The 16,386-nt window shown below is 36.5% G+C and overlaps 1 protein-coding gene across 1 annotated transcript in view; it reads left to right on the plus strand.

The window, feature by feature from the left end:
• The window catches only part of LOC137400230 (uncharacterized), an 82,784-nt gene that overhangs the window by 13,099 nt on the left and 53,299 nt on the right, over nt 1–16,386 (plus strand). Inside the window, exons 5-6 of the mRNA XM_068086557.1 lie at nt 1,003–1,122; nt 1,669–1,730. Of these exons, the coding sequence (XP_067942658.1) occupies nt 1,003–1,122; nt 1,669–1,730 (182 nt within the window). The remainder of the gene's footprint in view (nt 1–1,002; nt 1,123–1,668; nt 1,731–16,386) is intronic.

The following is a 16,386-nucleotide window of genomic DNA, read 5'->3' on the forward strand; positions in this document are numbered from 1 at the left end:
TATTTTGAGTTATTTTATGCCAACTACCCATGCACATTTGCTCCTATTATAAAATTCTTTGAATTAATAAATGCCGTATTTTCTTGGCTTTCAGATAATAAAAACTTTACTGCTTTCAAAATAGTAGTTCCGGAGCTATGAAGTGCAACATGCGTAAATGATCGGACAACACAAATGTAATATATATAGTTTACTCACAAGAACTAGCTCATCAAATGATCTGTAGGACCATATTTAAACAAATTTCAAAAGTTAGTGTGTAAATAAATATAATAAAAGGGAGAAACAAACTACATTCACAACGAAACCAAACGAGAACAAACCAACAAACAAGCTATGTATCGCCAGGATGAAGGAAGAGATAGATGACTTTATGCATCGGCTGCTCAAATTACTTGCGTAATGCTAGTAAATAGAAATATTACACTGCATTTTTGTTTCCCTTTTTTGTTATCTTGTTTGTGATTGGCTGCAATAAATCCCATCACTGTAATTGGGAAATACCAGACTTTGTGATCATGTCCTAACTAAAGCTAAAAAGTTCTTCAGCTGTGTTGATGTCAATCAGGTTTGGATATAAAATAAATAGAGTGACAGGCCTGGAATTCGTTAGGTAAGAGTAAGGAACTTGCAGCTTATGATCTTGATGATAGCATGCTAAAACACTGTTTTCTGCTTAGTAGTGGATCTGTAAAAAGTATATGAAGTTTCAGATTTTTTAGGAAAAGATCGGCCAATAACGATTCAGATACTTAACACCCATATCGGCACCGATACTGAAATCGGGGCAACTCTATTAAAAACCACTACTGTTGTGGTTTTTAACAGCTGACTGCTGTTTTTGTATCAATTGTCCCGCAAAGCTGGATTTTTTACATTTATTCTCTTGAGACCGGCCTTTACTTTCCTTCAGGCTCGCCATCCTTTGTTTACGTAAAAGCTTACATTTTCACTTCAACTTGGTTATATTTTAGTGATAATAATATATATGCACCGTTTTAGTTGCTCATTGTGTAACCTCACGTCAAATCATAGAGCATTGGCGAAGCTGCAATAGAAGTGACTGTCCAGTGTGCTTGCCTCTTAAGAGTGCTGCTGACAAGAAAAAAAGCAGTCTGGCCAGTAAGTATCTAGCGGTGTCTATATTTAACACTAAGATAGTTTAAAATATGTTAATGCATGATCTCACGATATTATATTGTTGGCAAAAACTTTCCTCCTGATGACTTCTTCCTAAATTACTAAAATTCATTTTATTTGTCTTGGTGGCCAGTAAAAAGTTGCAGTGCTTTCTATTGATCTCTCGTTCTGTCTTTCCGTCTCTTCTCTCCACCTATTTGTCTCCTTTCCCTCTTTCTCTCTGTCTTTTTCTCTGTCTCTCTTCTCACTGTCTCCCTTCTCACTTTCTATTGTCTAGGGTTCTTTATCTTTTGGTTTCTTTATCTCCCTGTCTTTGTAGCTCTCTGTTTTTATCTATGTAAAAGTTGAGACATTGTTGAGAAGTAAATAAAAACACTCGGCCAGTAATTTAATCCAACACATGCGCATAAATAATTTGTAATGGTGGTTTGGCCAAATTGAGCAGAGAACTCAAAGACATTAGACTAGTGTATGAAATACTTGTTAGGACCTGTAACAGTCTTGCAGATGACCTGTTCAATATTTCAGATGAAACGATGTATGGAATGTCACTGGAGAACTCGGAGCACGAGCTCGATAAAGTGAACTCGGTATGTACATGCAACCAGGTCAGAAAACCAGTCAGTGATCGTAAAGTAGGGGGTAAATCGGTACGCCGGTAAGCAGCAAGTAGACGGTTATAAGCATCACCGAGTTGCTGTTTGACTACTGATTTCAAGATTTTAATAGCGGTTTTTTATGCAAGCATAGCGAAGTATCACATCTCATGCACCATGTTTCCATGACATGTGTGATTCGCATCATGCGGATGTGGAGTTGTGTGCACGTTGCGTTACCGAGCAATTTAAGTGTTTGTATGGAAATTCACATGATGCGAATTGACTCCGGCACAAGGTTGTAAAAAGGTAAGGAGTGTTACATAATAAGTTAATAATTAACGATGCAGTTAGTGACGCACGTGTTAGCGAAGCAAACATGTGAAACTCGATCACAAAAAGATGAACAGAAGTTTTGAAAATGTTAAAATTGATTAACTGGCCCGGTATTTCAATGCGCATCATTCGCAAGTGCTGTTTCCATTATTCGCAAGCATAAAGGATTCGATAACGTTTTGCGAAACGTTACAATCGTAAAACTCAATTGGCTGGCAGATTGCTGCTGTTTCCATGATGCAGTTAACTTGTGGATTGGCTCAACTTTCCGCATCATACGCGTCATGGAAACATAGTGATGAATGGATTGTCACTAACTTGCTTGTTAGGAGGCATGTTGACAGGATTTCTAAGCAAGGTATTAGAGACATTCTCGTGTACTTTTAGTAAAAGTATGTGACAACTGTCATAGCTGCTTTGCTAGTTACTAAGGCTGATGTCACCGAATTCTCAACCGATATGCTCGTTGACATGCCAAAAGAATTTATCTATGTTGCTGTGAGATAATGTAGCCTTCATCTTGTTAAATGGAGAGGGACAGACTTGATGCGGCCACATGTGCCGATTTTTTTCGTTGAATCTGACCGAAATCACGAAATGAATGAAAAACGTAGAATTACTCAGTGTAAACTCACAGAATTGTCAAAGCTGTGCATGCTCACCGAAATCGTTGACAAAACGCTTTTAATTGCCTAAACAATTTATTAGCGAGCACGATTCTAGCAGCTTTTGCAATTTATATAGTTCAAGGCACATAACGCGACACGCAAGAAAAATACTAACACAATTTGCCATAGTAAATACGATGCAACTGATTTGATTGCGCAATTCATGCAGTTGCATCGTATGTACTATGTTGAATTGCGCTGGCACTTTTATTGTGTCATAATACGTGTTTAGGAATATACCAATTGCAAAAGCTGCTAAAATCGCAATAGCTAATAATTTGTTCAACCAATAAAAAGCATTTCGCCGACAATTTCTGTGTGTGTGCGTGGGTGCGTAGGTGGGTGCGAACGTGTGTGTTTTATTTCATCACTTAGTAGAAATATAACATTAAGCAAAAATAAAGATATAGTTATAATATTGATTAGGCTGAACAAAATATTGATACTTAGTTCCTATTGTTAAAGCGTGATGAGGCCCACATGCGCAGTACACTGCGGCTACTCGAGGCGCTAGGGCGGCTGGGCCCACGAGAATTGGCCAACTTGAACAGCAGGTCTTCCCTCTAGGAATATAGGCTTAACAAATGGCTTTTCATATTTACTCTAAAATAAATGTAGATGCAGTAAAGTAAATGCAGAGGTTTTGCGTAAGTTTATTGGAAGACTGTTCGATTGTGATGGTACTCTGAATTCGATTGCTTTTTGACCTGAAGCAGTAGAAAATAATGGTACAGGTATAGGTTGGTCTCTAAAAATCTGGTGTTATAGTGTAGATCCTTTTTGGTTTCGTCATCGCTTGAATAAAATTTTGAATGAGCTACCAAGAAAGTTTTATACTGATAAAGTTTGTCAACAAGCAACACGGACAGCTGACCAAACAGGGAACAAGATGAAGCTAGTGGTGGTTTATTAAATTTTATGTGCATTAGACGCTTTTGTTATTAGTGCGATATTAGTATTTCTTTCAGTAACAAAGTGGAGCATTTCTCCAGGACTCAAGGCAGTAATTAATTTTTGAGTTAATAAATGCGTTGTGTATTAGTTTCATAATACTTCTGGGTAAAAATTTAGAACATCTACTAATCAGGCCTGACATAGATCCTATCTGCTTATTTACTTTATTGATGTGTGTGTCCCATATCAGGTGATTGTCCAAATGAATTCCTAAGAATTTGATATAAGATGTCACTTTCAACTCCGAATCAAATAATTTTATAGATTTTTCTAATTTAATTTTCTTTTGATTTCTCATTTCAATATAAATTGTTTTGTCCATGTTTACAGTTAATTTATTTGTATTACACCATTGTTCAAGTTTTTTTAAGTTTATCGCTGACTATATTATTGTCGTTATTCAAACTGTTAGAATCAAAAAATAAATTTGTGTTGTCCGCATATAGTGTAGGTTTTAGACGATTAGTAGATAACACAAGATGGTTAATATATATTAAGAATAAAGTTGGACTCAGGATAGAACTTTGAGGAACGCCGCAATTTATACCTGAAAAGCTAGATTTATAGTTTTCTATAAAGGTTACTTGTTTTCTATATTCCAAGTAGTTTTTATCCAGTGAATAGAAGACGATGAAAAGTGAATATATTTTAATTTGTGAATGAGTATAATTATTGTGGTCAATAATGTCAAAAGCCTTATTAAAATCAAGAGATATCTCTGATACTGTTCTGCCATGGTTCTTAGCTGATAAACTTTATTTGTGAGCTCAATTAATGCTTGAATAGTGTTTCGATTTTTTTTTAAAACCAAATTATTGTGTCGTAAGAATGCTGTTATTTCCTAAATATTGGCATATTTGTGCATTAGCAACTTTCTCTAAATTTTACTAAAAACTGGCAATATAGATATTGGTCTATAATTTGATAAAAGCTTTGGTGAACCCTTCTTAAACAAAGGTTTAACTTTTGCTATCTTAAGGTTGTCAAGGAATATACCTAATTGTAAGCTGGTATTTATAATATGAGCTAGAGCATAAGCTAAAGCAGGTGCTGCAATTTTCACAAGCTTTGCTGGGATTGAATCTAATCCTGTAGCTTTATTTGCATTTAGCCCACGCAACAAATCCTCAACGTATCCCCACCAACACTGCTGAACTGAAACTGCACGTCTGTTGGTAACAGATAAACATTTTCCACATTGTCTCAAAGGCCTGGAGTGTTGTTAAAGGCCTTGGCTAATGTAGCTCCTATGGATGTGAAATGTCGTTTAAAACAATTGGCTATCTCTTGTGAGTTTTTAATTTCTGTATCGTTGTGAAGAGGTGCAGAGGTGTGCATGCACAGCTCTGCACAATTCTGTGAATTTCGGCTGAATAATTTTGTGTTTTTCGTTCATTTCGTGATTTCGGTCAGAACCAACAAAAAAATTGTCATGTGTGGCGGTACCTTAACTCTTGAGTTCTTAACGTAACCTTAACCCACCTTAACTTTTTGCATCCTAACAGTCTTACAAAGGAGTCTAAAGAAGACATACAAAATTTGAATGATTAATTTAATAATTGGATAGTTTAATATTCAATTTTGATATTCAATCTATTAAATATTCAATTAAAAATAACTAGTGGTATGACTGTATGATGATATTTGTTGGTTTGTTTAGGATTCTGCTATTTAAAGACAAACAAAAAAAGGCTGAAAAACCAACTGAAGTAGCACTGAAAAAGTCCATCGCTGATCTTCTATGATTTGCAATACTTGGCATGCAAACCAGCAGATCGATTCTGCATATATATATATATATATATATATATATATCTTTATTATTATAATGAAATAGTTATCACTCACGTGCTGCGTCATTTTTTAAAACATGCAAATGATAAGGTTTTTCTATGTATATCTACGCGTTGTATTAGATGTCATTTATTATCTGTAGATTTGACTACGCAACATTTATTTTTAAATTGAAAAAATAACCTTTGGCTTAATTGGTGCTTTTTATTAGCTTTGGTTTTTCATAGTTTATGTTATTCTAAGCGATCAAAGTTGCTGATCATATTTTATCTTAGAAATAAAAAAGTTTAAACCAATGAAAAACCATCTGCAACCATCTCCTCTGAGGTTAAGAGGTTCAACCTTCTAACCTCCAACTTCTGACCTAACTTCTTTTATACATGTAGTTGTCTTCTCATTGTGCCCTTCTAACCTCTAACTTCTGACCTAACTTCTTTTATACATGTAGTTGTCTTCTCATGATCTTGTTTTAGCATCAGAATAAAATAAAGCAACTGCCACATACAATTTTTTAAACTTTGCTTAAATTGGATTGGTTAGCTATCTATGTCTATGGCACTAAGACATAAGGAGTCAACGAAACAAATTGTAGACAAACTTTGTACTTTTCTAATGGCTTTATAACAAAATGCTGTCAGGAAGTTTTGTAATTCATGACAGACTTTAGTAGATTTGATTCCCTGATTTGGTAGATTCCTTTGGTAGATTTGACTGTGTTAGTAATTGGTAGTTAACTGCATCAAAGTCATTTCTCATGCTGCAAGTACTCACTCAGTTGTTTGCACTTGATAGGCCAAAGAGTTGTATCACTAGTTATATATTCATAAATGTTAGCTTGTTAGTTATTGTAACTAGGATGATAAGATGAGCAAGGTGATCTGTCATTAAAATGTAACAAAATTTATTTACTCGTAATTAAATTGTATGTAATTAGATTTATTAAATGGCCTGAATTAATAAATTCTGAAGTAGAATTGATTCTTACCGCAGAGCAGTGCTTGCTTATAAACAAAAACAAAACTTCTAGAATATTCTTGAATAGAAACGCCTACTTCACATCGATTACGCAATCATGAGACATGCATGATGTGTTATGCAGTGGTCATGCACAGAGCATATTCACAATAGTCAAAGCAAAATATGCTACATGTCCAAATATGACTCAAAGTACCATACAATAAAATTGTAAAAAACACAAGGCAAAGGTGAATCTATATATTTATTTCTTAGTGCTGGTCATTCGTCATTGTATATGTCTATCTAAAGCTATTAAAATCTTGGAATAAAGAATCTGTAAAGCAGAAGATGTGATCTCGAAACCTCCCGTTCGCCTTACTCAAATTATCCATTGACAATATGCCAGGCTAACAGCAAGCAGCAGGCAACTCTCATTACCTCTAATTGTTTATAAGCTGATTTTTAATACCCGGGCAATGCCGGGTAGCACAGTTAGTATATACATATTAGATATATATATATCTTACATGTATACATATATAGAATGCTGGCATATATATACACTATATACATTCTGTGAGGCAACTTAGTTGTTTCATGGCAGGAAGCCAACTCTCATTGGTGATGGGATTTGTCTCCTTTTCCTGCTCTGAGCTGCACTGATGAGGCTTCAACAGCCGAAAAAGTACTGTCTGTAGCATGAGTATATATATAAATGTCAGCATTTTTTGGCTCGCCTGTCCAGTAATAGCGAAAAAGTTGATGGAAGAAAAATCTGCTTCACAGAGGATTTGAGCTCGGAACCTCCAGGTCTGCGCAGCTAATCTTTACTATAATTAGAGACAAGTTCGTCTGTCCAAAGCCACGCTAAGAGAGTTAAGAAAAAAAATTTGCTTCACACAGGAGTTGAACACAGGGCATCAGATTCCAAGGCAAGCGTGTTACCACTACACAACTCAGTCACATTACTACTTTAATGGATAATCATACTCATCACTCATGACGATCTCTCATAGTGTAAGGGATTGCCATGCATACTAGTAATAATAAAACCACACACGCACATCTGTACGCACCCAACATGTATACAACTAAGACTAGAATTTGTGACAGCTTATTTATAAATATTCTACAACAAACAGACTTTCGTATTTTTCTGCAAACACAGCCTGTATAGGGTGCTTGTAGGAATAATAGCTGTTTTTATGTTAAAGGTTAACAGTATCAATGTCTATTTCAAAATAAATCTAAATAATAATTGAGAAGAAACTTATATTTTAACTCTTGCCATTATGAGTTGTTGAGAAGTTAAGCTTAAAAGTACAAGGAGTGGATAATCAATAACAACAAATTAAAAGTGATAAGATAAAATAGCATATCTCATTTAGATTTTTCAATGAGAATGATTGAAGCATGGTATTATAAAGCTGGTCAATATGCAAAATACAAGTAAAACTGCATATTGCTTTTATCTTTAAGTAACACACACTTTTTTCTGGGCGCAAAAATATACTTTCAACAGTTTCAAGATAACTGTAAAAATATTAACAAGCTCATGTATTTTACTTCTGTATAAAAAATTTCAAATCATGCACAAAAAACCGTTGTTTAGCTTCAAAATTGCCAAAAAATGTTGCAACTTCTAGTTTTCACCGTTATGAGAACAAACTTCATGTTTGCGTAATATTCCATCTAGTTGCTACAACTTTTTATAGCCTCCGTAATGTTAGTGTGTTGTCATAGTTTAAAGTTCACTAGTAAGACGTCAAAGACACCGATAGACATTTCAGACTCTCAACCAGAGACATCAAAAACACTAAAGAGAACCAAAAACACCTCAATCAGAGATCCGTTTGTCGGATTTCTGATAGTATAATCATTTATGGCAGGTTAACTCACACAGAAAACCCTGTTGGACCACAGGCTAGGTACACAGTATACATACTTCACTGTAATAAGGGTCGTGCCTGTCCCACCGTATGGCCATGGCCAAAGTACTAGTAGACGTAAAAAGGCATACTATGAATGCATAAAATACTATGCACAGACAGTGATATGATAAATCATATTTCAAACAACAGACAATAATAATACAGGATGTAATGTGTAGGAAATTGTGTACATAAGGAAATAACTTTAAAAATTCCTACAAAAACCAATAACCATCCTTGGTATATACAATTATGATGTTATAGTTCATGAGGCAAAATAATATGAGTTAATATGGCAGCTGCTGGAAAACATAAGCAATAGTTATAAACAAAGGTCTTGTGAACAGCAGTATTAGAAAGTGTAACCCCTAAACCATCATGTTTGTCAGTTTTTTCTCACCTACACATAGTAGAGTTCATATCAATATACACTAAAATGATATTGCATAGTTTAATCTAATATTCTCCTGCAACCATGTAAAGGTAAAGTATGAATATTATTGTCTTGTTGCAGACCAACATGCAAAGAAGCGCAGTTATGAATGCGAAACTGGTTATATATGAGACATTTGTACCAAATTAATACTATGACAATTACTGTGTCTATCCGCTTAGTGAAGTGAGAACATGTCAGGTTTCACCGGCTTAGACCAGTTTTTGGTACAAACTGGTCTTGGGGTCGTGATGTACTGTCTAGCCTGGGTTCATCTACTGGTGCATGGAAGTTACCTGGAGTGTTGGCACTGAAGTTTGCAGGCTTCTGTGACGTCGTACTCTGAGCAGCATTGCCATCTACTGTAGGTCTCAGCGGAGCAAGGCTGGAGCTGTCAGCCATGCCCTACGTATGATTAGGTGCGCTAGTAGCACTAAGGTGATATCGTCACGCAACTTTTACAGCATGCGAAGCTGGTAGACAGTATGGTCTGATGAAAGATATATTACACCTAGAAAGCCTCTCAGCAGGCAGACTGTCTGGTCCGAAAATATAACTGCCCTACATTGCAGGAGCCTACAAAAGTTCGCTTTACGTTGCTTAGTCTCTTACACTTTTTGTGAACCAAACAGATGAGATACAGCCTGGCGGTGCTACTGACAACGCACTATTGTAGTAACAAGGTCAAATAAAATTGTAGATACACAATTAAATCCATGTTCCTTAGTTAGCTACATGCCGTCGTTGTTTCAAAATGTGCTACAGTTGAGACTTAGTAGTATTAGTGGCAATATAAAGTTGTTAAAAAAGTGTGTGCTTGCAGCAAATACCGTAAAGATAAGACACTCGTCTTCTGTTGCCTTCATTCTTACAATGAATGTCTAACGAGACGCTAACATAAATATTTACAGTAAAATGCAGTAGAATTTTTTCAAGCTCTCAGAATCGTAACCAAGTGGACAACTGTTTTAATATGCATTTTATTTCTTCAGAACATAATCGTAACTATTCAATATTTCATGTAATACCGATTTACAAAAGTGTAATCATATTACAGCTATAAAAGATATTTTTCAAATATAAACAAATACAGAATAATTAATGATGTATTTTTGAGAAGATTTTTTTCCGTTTCATGAGAGTGTTACCATTGCGTTGTGACGCAACGTTATTGCTTTGTTCACTTCACCTAGTCCAGGCCATAAGTTTAAGTAGAAAGTCATGGAGAGTGTAGCAACTACCAGCACTGGAAAGGATTCAAAGGTAAACTTTGCTCCAATTATTCTCAAGTGTGGTTGTGAAAGGTATCTAGATATATAGAGCAAGGAACCTTGTGGATTCTTTCAAGATATGCGTACAAATAACTGTTTTGCCAAAATGTTTTTCTAAAGTTCATTGCTGGCACTACAATTTGAAAAGTTGTTTCGCACCAAGAGGTGCCAACCGCGAAGTAGACGAAGTGTTGCCCATTTCATGAAGTTTTTCATCACCATGGCAGGTGGACATAGGCTAGCAAATGAGTATGGTGACGGCTGTGTTATATTTAAGAACTAGCTTTGCTACCCGGCATTGCCCGGATAATAAAAAAGTCTTTGGTCAGAAAACTGATTTGTTTTTAACATATAACAACATTTGCCATGCTAACTTTCAAACTACATATCATGAGAAATGTTTTTTTCGTAGTTGAAATAATTTTATAGAACAAAAACAACTGTAAAGGTTTTCAAACTGTGTCAAACAACTGCAACTTTCAAACTACATATCATGAAGAAAAAGTATTGCAAGTCAAACAAATTACAAAAAATAAAACAACTATAAAAGGGTTTAGATATAAATGTGAAATAATTAGCAAGTAATAGCTAAATTAAGTCGGTTTTGCTACGATTACTATAAAGTAGAGTTGCCCCGATTTTGGTATCGGAATCGGTATCGGTGCCGATATGAGTGTCAAGTATCTGAATCGGTATCGGCCGATCTTTTCTTTAAAAATCTGAACCTGCCGATACTTTTTACAGATCAACCATTTAGCAGAAAACTGTATTTTAACCTGCTATACTAATAAAAATTCATCAGCTGTAAGCTTCTTACTTTTACTTAATGAATTTCAGGCCTGCCACACAATTTATTTCATGTCTATAGCCTGATCAACACAGCGAAGGAAACTTTTTAGCCAGAACGTAAACAAAAAGTGTGGTATTTCCCAATTACAGCGATAGGTTTTATTGCAAGCAATCACGAACAAGATAACAAAAATGGGAAACAAGAACACAGTGTGATATTTCTATTTACTAGCATTACGAAAGTAATTTAAACAGTCGACGCATAAAGTTATCTATCACTCTCTTGATCCTGACGATACAATGGATCGTTTGTATTGTACAAAAAACGGTAACCCCAGTGGCGTATCGGTATGTAGCCTGTCCTCCAACATCTGTTGCAAGGGAATCCCCCTTCAGGACGCTTGGCTACATTGATAATGATGGAAGAAAAGAGACGTCTGACTGAGATAATTGAATCACTAACGGTTTTTAAAGGAAACATTGATTTGCTATAAACTTGTACAGGCACAGCAGTTCATCTAACAATAGAAGAGGGACTCCGTTATCACAGATAGAACTGTACCACTAACAGTAATTACCTTTATTTACAAATTACAAGAAACATGGACTGTTTTGTTACTACATGCACGGTATGTCAGTATGTGCATATGTATATATTTTTTTCCATAAATGCAAACAAATAAATACAATAATATTCATGTTTTCTTTGCATTATGTTTGTATTTGCATAATAAAATGAGCTACTATCTATGCAACACAAAAGATCTGAATCGGTATCTGAATCGGATTATTTTTCAATTAGGATCGGTATATCGGATCGGTATCTGAATCGGCTGGTGAATTTAGAATCGGGGCATCTCTACTATAAAGGATGGCTTGGTAATGATACAATTATTACGAACTGAGAAAACAAAATAAAAATCCTGAATATGTTGAATTAATAATGACAAATCTTGCATAGAAGTGTGTGTTTAAAAATGCCACTGTTCTACCAGAAGATATCGGTAGTTTAGTAGGGAGTTAGCCAAGTCTTTAGCAATACCTGGGGTGCATTGGTACTGTGTTGGGTGTGACCACCCAAATTTCAAGACCATCGAATCCAGAATTGAGAAACTAGTTGCTGGCTCTCAACAGCACGTCCAATCATTAATAGATGTTGATGGGCTGAAGGCTTTTGAACAAAAAGTTGGTACCTCTCTGATTTAAATTAAAGAACAAATCACTGAAACATTAGAAACAAAACTTGCTACTACCCTAACCGAGTTCAGAGTTCAATTAAATGCAACAAACAATCTCATTGAACATCTAAAGAATTCCTGCACTAATGATAACATTGATCTTACTCAGACAGAACAACAGCCCATGGGCACCGGCTCTGCTCACATTAAAAGTTTTAGCTCAGTAGTCAAATCACCAAATCAGCCTGATGCCACACTAGTGAGCCATCCAAAAACGGCTAAACTTCGTCCTAATAGAGTGGATTTTGATCCCAGCAAATGTGTTGTTGTACATAGCTTTGGCAACAAAGCTCTGGCGCTCAATCATGTGGCCATCAGGCACAGTATCAGCAACCTGTTAGACAATCCAATTATTATGTTTTTGAATCGGTTTGAACATGACAAAAACGACCCTAAACTAATGATACAGTTTGAGAAATCTTCATCTGTTGATCAGCTACTGGAAAAATGGAATCCCACAACTGAAAATTGTAAGCTAAGACGCCCTCAAAGACCTTCACCGCGCATGGAAGGTATTTGCTTTGGGGTCCCTGAAAATATTTCCGAAAATGAATTACTCGATTATGTTAAGTTAACTTACCCTTCTTGTGATAAGGTTGTCAGATTTATGTTTAGGAACAAAACAGTTTCCGGTACCGTAAAATTTATTTTTAAGGAAATGAATGATCTGCACAATGCAATTGAGGATGGGATTTATATCCAGCAACTTTGCTTAAAGCTAAATGTCGAGAGGGCCCGTCCACCCAAGCCAAGGCCTCTTCAGTGCTACAAATGCTGGGGGTATGGCCATCTCGCATCAAAATGCTCTTCTAACAAAATTTGTCGCCGTTGCAGTGAGGAAATCCCTCCAGAGAATGACCACAAAAATTGCACTAACCCTCTAAAGTGCTGTAACTGTGGGTCGTTGGATCATGATGCAACGAGCCACGGTGACTGCCCTTTGTTTGAGAGGGTTCTCCAAAAAGTATCAAATAGGGAGACCACTAGAAATACTCAGCCATGACATTGATTTTATGGAACTGCAATAGTATCCGAAATAAAACACACTATTTGGAAACCCTTGTCCGAGACTACAGTCCACTTGTCATCGTACTCACTGAAACTTGCTTGGATCCACTGGTTTCTAGCAATGAGCTAAAGTTAGGGGATTATGAAATTTTTCGCAGAGATCGGCCAACAAAAGGCGGTGGCATTTTAGTCGCAATAAAATTAACTAAAGATGTCCAAGTATTGAGTTCCTTCGTTGATCCCCTTGAGGAAATGCTTGTTGTCAAGTTGATCATTTACGGCATCCGTGTTTGTTTCGTGGCATACTATCGTCCTCCAAACTCAACTCAAATGAGTTCGCTTTTTAATTTTTTTTTTGAGGATAGTACAGATAGTAATTTTGTTTTACTGGGTGATTTTAATCTTCCCGAGATCCAATGGACCCTTGATAAGCCGGTCGTTTCGCAAGGTGGCCGAGGGCTAGCCAAACAGTTTTTATCTTTTGTTTCAAAATATGATCTCGCGCAGCATGTAACTTTTCCCACCCATAGCAGAGGCAATATACTTGATTTGATTTTTTCGAATTTTAAGCCCTGCCCTATTTTTAAGGATGCCGATGTTGGCCTCTCGGACCACACAACCTTGTGCTATGATTTTTCTAGTTTTTTGCCACAAACTGTTCCTCAGGTTTCCCGCACGACTAGAACGCTTTTTGATTTTGGCAAGGCTCAAGTGGTTAGCATAAGGGAACAAACAGCAAATCTTTATAACCATCTTCAAGCTCTAGTGAGTTCAAGTACAACAGATTTTTTATGGAACATTTTTAAGCACAACATTTTAAACATAGCTAATTTACTAATCCCAGAGCGGAAACCAAGAACTAAGAGATTTTGGCTGTCACGAGAGGCCAGGACAGTGAGTCGTAAGAAAAGAAGACTCTTCCACACTTTCAAAAAGTACCCTACCCCCACAATTTACAACAACTAAAAGCGATTGGCAATTTATCCAAACGCCTCATTAAACGGGATTATAACAAATTTTTAGAATCACACATTACTGAAAGCCTTAATAATGGGGACTCAAAGCCTCTTTTCCAACTCCTATCCAAGGCAGCAAAGGGGGGAAATAGCTCTAACATAAATCACTTACACAATTGTGTAACTGATTCAGATATGGCAATGTGCTTCGCAGAGAATTTTAAATCCGTTTTCACTGTCGATGACGGCCTCACTCCTGAGGTCTCGGCCACTATGTCTGATAGGGCTGTTGACTCGCAGGCAGATATTGATATTGGTGAGGAAGGTGTTCTGGCCATCCTGAAATCTCTCAACCACCGTAAAGGCTCAGGCCCGGATAATCTCAGTCCTGCACTACTTAATTTTTTAGCTACAGACATAGCTCCTACTTTGACACTAATTTTTAAACATTCCCTAAATACAGGGTGTGTTTCAAGAGACTGGAAGTGTGCAAACATCGTACCTGTTTTCAAAAAAGGTGACAGAAAAGCACCGCTTAACTACAGGCCAATTGCTCTGACTAGCGTCCCGTCGAAGTTAATTGAGCATATTATTGCTCACAGCATACGCAACTTTCTCGATCATAACAACATCCTAAGTGAAACTCAACATGGTTTCCGCAAAAAACACAGCTGTGAATCACAGCTTATTCATACAATATCAGATTTAGCTTCTTATAACAATCACAATACTCAAGTAGACGTTTTAGTTCTAGATTTTAGTAAAGCCTTTGATACGGTCCCTCACAATAAATTATTGCATAAACTTATATACTATGGCCTAAATCCAAACATAGTGGCATGGATCCGAGACTGGCTCTCGGGTCGAACATTCAGGGTCATCGTTAATGGTTGTCTTTCTCAGCCGACCCAGGTGACCTCGGGTGTGCCTCAGGGTTCAGTGCTCGGACCACTACTTTTTCTCATTTACATCAATGACCTGCCAGATGCTTTAAACTGTCCATCAACATCTATACGCTTATTTGCCGATGATGCCATCCTTTACAGGCCTGTTAGTTGCGTGTCCGACAGCCAAGCATTGCAGGACCAGTTGAGCAGAGTTGCTGCGTGGGCCGGATCTTGGCAGCTAAAATTTAATGTAGCTAAATGCACATCCACGTCAATGGAGCCGGTTAAATTTTTGCATACATACAGTTATGGAGGCACTCCGCTTATTTCATCCCATTCCTTTGTATACCTGGGCATACAGGTTTCTAAATCGCTCAATTTTAGTGATCATATAAATTTTATTATGCGTAAGGCTAATGCCACCCTTTACATGCTTATGCGAACTCTCAAAGGAACTTCCCATGCTGTTAAGAGAACGGCTTATTTTAGTGTATGTCGTCCTTTACTGGAGTATGCTTCAGAGGTGTGGAATCCACATTTTATGTACATCATTAGGGATTTAGAAGCCATAAACAGAAGAGCGTTCAGATGGGCAAACGGTTTTAGAAGTATGACAGTATTACATCTTCAATGGAAAACATGTTTTGGCACACTCTTGAAGAGAGAAGATGCACTAAGGATAAAAACACTTTACTGAAAATTTTAAATCAAGACCTTATGGTCGATTTTAAAAAGTTTACACTGTGCAACTCCGCCTATTTTACTCGTGGGTCTAATATTAGGCACACTATTAATACAGATGCCATGAAGTTCTCATTTTTTAACCGAGTCATGAAGTTTTGATATATATATGGAACAAGCTCAATAGCAGATTTTATTTAACTCTCGATTTTACAAGAATATCTGATCTCTTTTATCGTTATAGTCGCATCTTATCTCTAAAGGCTTATCGGGCCACAAGAGATATTTTATCGAGATAGATAGATAGATATCCATCAAAACTTTAAGTACGACAATACTGTTATCTCTCGATACTGGTACAAATATAAAAATGAGATATCATACTTTGTCTGACCAAAAGGATAGAAAATGTCAAAACGCTTCTCACGAATACAGTATACTTGTCCGCATGCATGAGAAGAATTACCCTCTAACCAAGATACAGTAACTGAACTTTACAAAAATATTTTTTAACAGGAGCATCGTAATGCGTAGCCGCATTGGCAAAATAATTAGTGTGCCCTATAGCTATAGACGGAGAAACACACATACGGACGGGCACACTATCTTTGAAAAATATATATATATAGATAAAGGCATCATAACGTGTGGGCACAATGCTAAAGTAATAGCTTTAGCTGGACAATCAAAACGACGAATACACATACGACCACATTTGAGAAATATATATATAGATGTAGCTAAACC

Source organism: Watersipora subatra, chromosome 7 (genome assembly GCF_963576615.1).
Source record: "Watersipora subatra chromosome 7, tzWatSuba1.1, whole genome shotgun sequence".
Taxonomy (NCBI): domain Eukaryota; kingdom Metazoa; phylum Bryozoa; class Gymnolaemata; order Cheilostomatida; family Watersiporidae; genus Watersipora; species Watersipora subatra.